At 36.8% G+C, this 7089-nt stretch overlaps 1 protein-coding gene across 1 annotated transcript; it reads left to right on the top strand.

The window, feature by feature from the left end:
* The first annotated feature begins 615 nt into the window (after positions 1-615).
* Positions 616-6483, top strand: LOC118051470 (uncharacterized). Its single transcript, XM_073409243.1, is given in 5 exon segments — positions 616-828; positions 949-1547; positions 1549-2097; positions 3568-3593; positions 3784-6483. Coding segments are annotated over 5 exon segments (3246 nt in total). The 3' UTR covers positions 5643-6483.
* The last annotated feature ends 606 nt before the right edge of the window (positions 6484-7089 follow it).

Genomic DNA, 7089 nt, shown 5'->3' with positions numbered 1-7089 from the left:
CATCATAATATGCTAAATGTAGTGTTTTTCAAGGCAAAAAACTGGGCTCGTCAAGATACTTTGGATTTCTATTATTTGGGCCGGTCCGATTGTTAAGTTTAGCACGTTTTCAATCCAAAGTATTTCGCACTTCATTATCTACTGATCAGTGAAAATACGGTTGAACAAGAGAAAGAAGACAGTGAAGTTGGCTACAATCTCCAGTTTCGAGGGAGGCAAAGGAACTGAGAGGGTGCGAGAGACCACCAGCTTTTTAGTCCAACAATGTTGATGTTCATGCAGAAAAACGCTTTTAAAGCTCCTGCTTCTTCTTTTATTTGGGTCCTTCAACAACATATGGAGATGGGTTTTTATCTTTTTCTTCCTGATTTCCCTTCTTTCTTATTCTTCAATCATCACCACATTACCAATTCTACTTGAACAAAGAAACCTTCCTTGCCTCAAAACAATGGTGGGTTTCTTAGTAATAATAGCATTAGTATTGATGATGCCTTGGTTTCATTCTATCGCATGCTTCGCATGAATCCTAGGCCTTCTATTGTGGAATTTGGTAGATTCTTAGGTTCAATTGCCAAAAAAAAACAGTATTCCACTGTTGTCTCTTTGTGCAATCAAATGGATTTGTTTGGAGTTACCCACAATGTTTATTCTCTAAATATATTGATTAACTGCCTTTGTCGCCTGAACCATGTTGTTTTTGCTATCTCTGTTTTGGGTAAGATGTTCAAACTGGGTATTCAACCTGATGCTATCACATTCAATACCCTTATCAATGGGCGCTGCATTGAGGGGGAGATTAAAGAGGCAGTAGGATTGTTTAATGAGATGGTACGTAGAGGACATCAGCCTGATGTAATTAGCTATAGTACTGTAATCAATGGTTTGTGCAAAAGTGGCAACACAAGTATGGCACTTCAATTGCTCAGGAAGATGGAAGAAAAGGGTTGAAAGCCAAACTTGGTTGCGTATACTACAATCATAGACAGCCTTTGCAAAGATACGCTAGTTAATGACGCCATGGAATTATTATCTGAAATGGTGGACCGGGGCATTCCACCAGATGTTGTTACCTACAGCACGATTCTTCACGGTTTCTGCAGTTCAGGACATTTGAATGAAGCAACCATATTGTTCAATGAAATGGTTGGTAGGAATGTGATGCCAAATACAGTGACCTTCACCATTTTGGTTGATGGACTCTGCAAAGAAGGGATGGTTTCAGAGGCTCGGTGTGTCTTTGAAGCGATGACCAAAAAAGGCGCTGAGCCAAATGCTTACACCTACGGTGCCTTGATGGATGGATATTGTTTAAATAACCAAATGGATGAGGCCCAAAAGGTGCTTGACATCATGGTTGACAGGGGTTGTGCACCTGTTGTACAAAGTTACAACATCATGATCAATGGATATTGCAAGAGAAGAAGGCTGGATGAGGCAAAATCACTCCTTGTTGAAATGTCTGAAAAAGAATTGATTCCTGATACTCACTTACAGCACTCTTATGCAAGGTCTGTGCCAAGTAGGGAGACCTCAGGAAGATCTAAATCTTTTTAAGGAGATGTGTTCTTCTGGCCTTCTTCCAGATTTGATGACTTACTCGACTTTGTTAGATGGCTTGTGCAAACATGGACATTTGGATGAGGCATTAAAGCTGCTCAAGTCAATGCAAGAGAGCAAAATAGAACCTGATATAGTCCTTTATAATATTCTTATTGAGGGCATGTTTTTTGCTGGGAAGCTTGAAGTTGCAAAGGAACTATTTTCCAAGCTTTTTGCAGATGGAATACAACCTACTATACGGACATACACTATCATGGTCAAGGGACTGCTTAAAGAAGGGCTGTCAGATGAAGCATACGAATTGTTTAGAAAAATGGAAGATGATGGCTTCTTGCCGGACAGTTGCTCATATAATGTTATCATTCAAGGATTTCTTCAAAATCAGGACTCATCAACTGCTATACGACTTATTGATGAAATGGTTGGTAAAAGATTCTCGGCAGATTCGTCTACATTTCAGATGTTATTGGATCTGGAATTTCATGATGAAACCATAAGCCGGTTTATGCGTGGAAGCTCTCAAGGTAGAAAAATTAAGTGAAATTTTCCTATTCAAGTGCTGTCGGAGGTTGCTGTCCCTCTTTTGAGTTATCACAATACTCAATCCTTCAACTTTATTGTTCGACTAGTAACACTTTCATTCACATTAAGCTCTGTCCTGTTTGTGCTGCTATCCATTATCTGTACCACAGCAAACACATAGTTTGTTCAAATCTTTTGGTTTCTTACTAACAGAAATTCCATGGTTGGTTAGGGTCCTGTACTTCCAAGAAAATACATTGAAGAGAGTGAACTGGACGTTTGAACATTATTCCTGTTCACCATGAACACTTCTCCTTGATGAGGTTTGCTGCTCATTCTCCCTTGACGTATATCAACTGACACTATATTATCACAATTCAAGTTCGTAATCATAACAGTGGTAATTGACGCATGTTTGCTGCTCACGTTGTCACAATTACCACACGCATGATTCATATCCATACACAATCATGTCGACACAATGATGTATATCAATTACCTCTGTGATTCTCATAATTCAAATGCATAATATCCCTTGATGCAGACTGCTCTTTGATGAGGTTTGCTGCTCTTTCGCCCCTGAAGTATATGAATAAATATTGACGCATGCTCGCTTATAGACGCACTTGGTCATTTTCACAGTTCAAATGCATTCAGTTCTATCTGAAAGCGCTCGATTCTATAACACTGAAGTCTCATTCTTGTATGAAGAAGCTCTCAAGTATTAATTTGTGAAATTTATCTCAACATAAATTTGCTTGACAAGTGGACAAGGAGCAAGTGACTGCTTTTGTTTTGAGGCCGCAAGTGAACTTTTTGGATGAGAAAGCATGCACAGTCAATAACCAACCAAATTAATCTGGACTTTCTGCTTTTGCCCTTTATCGATGAGCAAGCATGGTGGCCTTCTACATATTTTTAGATATGGCCTGAGGAACCTAACGTGTTCGGTTATTCTGCATATATAATTCAGATTATTTTTTAAAAAAGAATAGTTAACGAGAAGTTGGTTTTTTTTTTTTTTTTTTGTTAAAATAAAAGGTAGATATTTAACAAATATTTGATTTCGTGTCGTGGTGCATTTTTCAAATATTTTTATTTAATTATACGGAATTTACAATGAAGACAATTATTCAGAAAAAAAAATTTAGTTCATGTATCTTTTTTTTGTTTTTAAAAAACATATTTTTTAGCAGTAATTTTATAAAAAAAAATTTCATAAAAACAAATGGGATTTACTAAAAAACAATAAAGAGTGTTATTGTCTAATGGTAGATGTCAACATTTATAATATATCATTTTAATTTTTTGCTGAAGTTTATGTGAAAATAATGCATTGAAATAAATTTATTATATTTTTCATAATAAATATTTTTTAATTTTTAATATATTTAAAACTAATAATTCTAATTTTTTATTCCCCTGGCTTTAGGAAAAAAAGAGAATAATGTTAAATTCAGTAAATTTTTGATATGCCTAATGTAGCGTCTTCAAGGAAGAGAACTGGGTTTGTCAAGATATCTCTCATTCTATTAATTAATTGGGCCAGGCCGATTGTTTATTAATATTGAAATTCGATTATTTCGGCCTCCAAATGGTAACCTTTAGTGAAAAAATGTTGACCATGAGAAATTAGACGGTGAAGTTGGCGACCGTCTCCAGCTTCAAAGGAGGCAAAGGAACAGCGAGCGAGCGAGTGAGGGAGGGAGAGAGAGAAGCAGCTTTTTAACCAAACAACGATGATGTTCATGCGAAATAGCGCTTTCAGAGCAATTGCTTCTTCTGCCATTCGGGTTCTTCAACATCATATGGAAATGGGTATCTTTCCTTTATTCTTCAATCACCACCATATGACCACCTCTACCTGTACAAATAGACCTTTTTTGCCTAAAAAAAATGGTGGGTTTGTTAGTAATACTAGCAATAACATTAGCATTGATGATGCCTTGGCTTCATTCTATAGCATGGTCCGGATGAATCCTAGGCCTTCTGTTGTGGAATTTTGCAAATTCTTAGGGTCCTTTGCCAAAAGCAAACAGTATTCCACTGTTGTCTCTTTGTGCGATCAAATTGATTTGTTTGGAGTTGCCCACAATGATTATACTCTAAATATATTGATTAACTCTCTTTGTCGCTTGAACCATGCTCATTTTGCTGTCTCTGTCTTGAGTAAGATGTTCAAACTGGGTATTCAACCTGATGTTATCACATTCAATACACTCATTAATGGGCTCTGCAACGAGGGGAAGGTTAAAGATGCTGCAGAGTTGTTTAATGAGATGGTGCGGAGAGGGCATGAGCCTGATGTAATTAGCTATAATACTATAATCAATGGTTTGTGCAAAACTGGCAACACAAACATGGCTGTTCGCGTGTTCAAGAAGATGGAACAAAATGGGTGCAAGCCAGATGTGGTGACATATAGTACAATCATAGACAGTCTTTGCAAAGATAAGCTATTTAATGATGCCATGGACTTCTTATCTAAGATGGTGGATTGGGGCACTTCACCAAATGTTTTTACTTACAACTCCATACTCCATGGCTTCTGCAATTTAGGACAACTGAATGAAGCTACTAGATTGTTCAAAGAAATGGTTGGTAAGGATGTTATGCCAGATACAGTGACGTTCAATATTTTGGTTGATGGACTCTGCAAAGAAGGGATGGTTTTAGAAGCTCGGTGCGTCTTTGAAATGATGGCCGAAAAAGGTGTTGAGCCAAATGTTTACACCTACAGTGCCTTGATGGATGGATATTGTTTACAAAACCAAATGAACGAGGCCCACAAAGTGCTTGACATCATGGTTGGCAAGGGTTGTGCACCTGATGTACATAGTTACAGCATCTTGATCAATGGATATTGCAAGAGTAGAAGGATGGATAAGGCAAAAGCATTACTTACTCAAATGTCTGAAAAAGAATTGACTCCTAATACTGTCACTTACAACACTCTTATGCATGGTATGTGCCAAGTTGGGAGACCTCGAGAAGCTCAAAAGCTTTTCAAGGAGATGTGTTCTTCTGGCCTGCTTCCAAATTTGAGGACTTACTCGATTTTGCTAGATGGCTTGTGCAAACATGATGGACATTTGGATGAGGCATTACAACTGCTCAAGGCAATGCAAGAAAGGAAAATAGAACCTGATATAGTCCTTCATACTATTCTTATTGAAGGGATGTTTATTGCTGGGAAGCTTGAAGTTGCAAAGGAACTATTTTCCAAGCTTTTTACTGATGGAATTCAACCTACTGTACAGACATACAATGTCATGATCAAGGGACTTCTTAAAGAAGGGCTGTCAGTTGAAGCATACAAATTGTTTAGAAAAATGGAAGATGATGGTTTCTTGCCGAACAGTTGCTCTTATAATGTTATCATTCAAGGATTTCTTCAAAATCGGGACTCAACAACTGCTCTACAACTTATTGATGAAATGGTTGGTAAAAGATTCTCGGCAGATTCGTCTACATTTCAGCTGTTATTGGATCTGGAATCTCATGAAGAAATCATAAGCCGATTTATGCGTGGAAGCTCTCAAGGTAGAAAAATGAAGTGAAATTTTCCTATTCAAGTTGCTGTTGTAGGTTGCTGACCCTCTTGTGAGTTATCACAATACTCAATTCTTCAACTTTAGTGAATGATCTGTAACTTTTATGGTGACTGCCTCTTGTAAGTTATCACAGTACTCAGTTCTTTAACTTTAGTGAATGGTCTGTAACATTTATGGTGACTTCCAGGGATCTGTTTTTGGCAATAGAGCTCACCTTGCATTGTATGTTGACTTGAATCTATGTGTATAAAATACAGTGTACCATAGCCAGTCTTGTTTTCCTCTCTGTGACGAATTTTCTAACTTAAAATAGGTATTTCAAGTTTTGAGATTGCATCTAACATTGTGACCTCTACTAATCTTAACAAAGGAATGATTCAAAAAAGTGAGCTCGAGGGTTCTCTTAATCATGTTCTATTATCCTAGTTACAACCGGTTTTATTGGAGCTGAGACAAGGCTGGCAATCTTTCTGTAAAGAGAATTGGTAAGCATAATCTCATCTATCCAGAGAATCTACAGTTTTAGAACACATACAGAGATGATGGAGGATACCTCGGTTGCCATCATCATGAGATCCTCCAGTTTTAACAGTTTTCTTGGAAAGGGTAGGACTGTAAAGCATCAGTAGCACAAGCTTAAGTTCTTTTATGCATTTTAAGCACTCATTTACCTAGTACTGGAATTCAGCTTTTGATTTCTAGGGTCTGCGCACATTTTAAGTCGATGGCTGCTTGTATCTGCAGTACACTAGCAAAAAGGCCAGCGCTCTGCTTTTCATTTGTCTGGACAATATTGACGAGGTGCATTATCCCATTGCTCGATCAGGATTAAACTGCTTTACTGCAGAAAATGATGTGAGCAGTTTGTGCTGGTATCATATGAGAGTGACCTTGCAGGTTTTTGATGGGTCAGGATTTAAGAAGGATTTTTATTATTATTATTATTATTGATATAGGTATCTGGATCAGCTTGCGTATACCTCAATTAATCCCACGAGCCCTGAAGTTAACAACCATGTAAGTGTCCGGTGGTCTTAAAGGAACTCCAACTCATAACTTTTAAAAAATAAACATAAAGCTTGACCAGTTAAGTTCTCTCTTATAGTTTTTTAAAAGTATTCTTGTTGGAATAAGGATTCTTGCCATTCCAACATCACAATGTTCCTGTGATGAATGTCACTAAAGAAGAATTTTAAGCTAGAGTGCTGTAGATGTAAACATGCTCTTTACATTATTATATATTTTTATTTAATAATCCATGCATAAAGAAAAAGAAATACTGTTTTTTTTTATTAATGAAATACATAGAGAACAAAAGGAAGAATTAATTATATACAAACTAGTCGTTAAATTAAATGAAAAAAATATTATTTGATGGGATGAACAAAAAAGGGTATGAACCAAGTGTGATCATTTATCACAATTTTATAATGAATCATCAATGTAAAATTGG

The sequence above is a fragment of the Populus alba genome, chromosome 5, assembly GCF_005239225.2.
Source record: "Populus alba chromosome 5, ASM523922v2, whole genome shotgun sequence".
Lineage (NCBI taxonomy): Eukaryota > Viridiplantae > Streptophyta > Magnoliopsida > Malpighiales > Salicaceae > Populus > Populus alba.
Note: the sequence above shows the minus strand (reverse complement) of the source record. Positions and strands in the feature narration are given on the sequence as shown.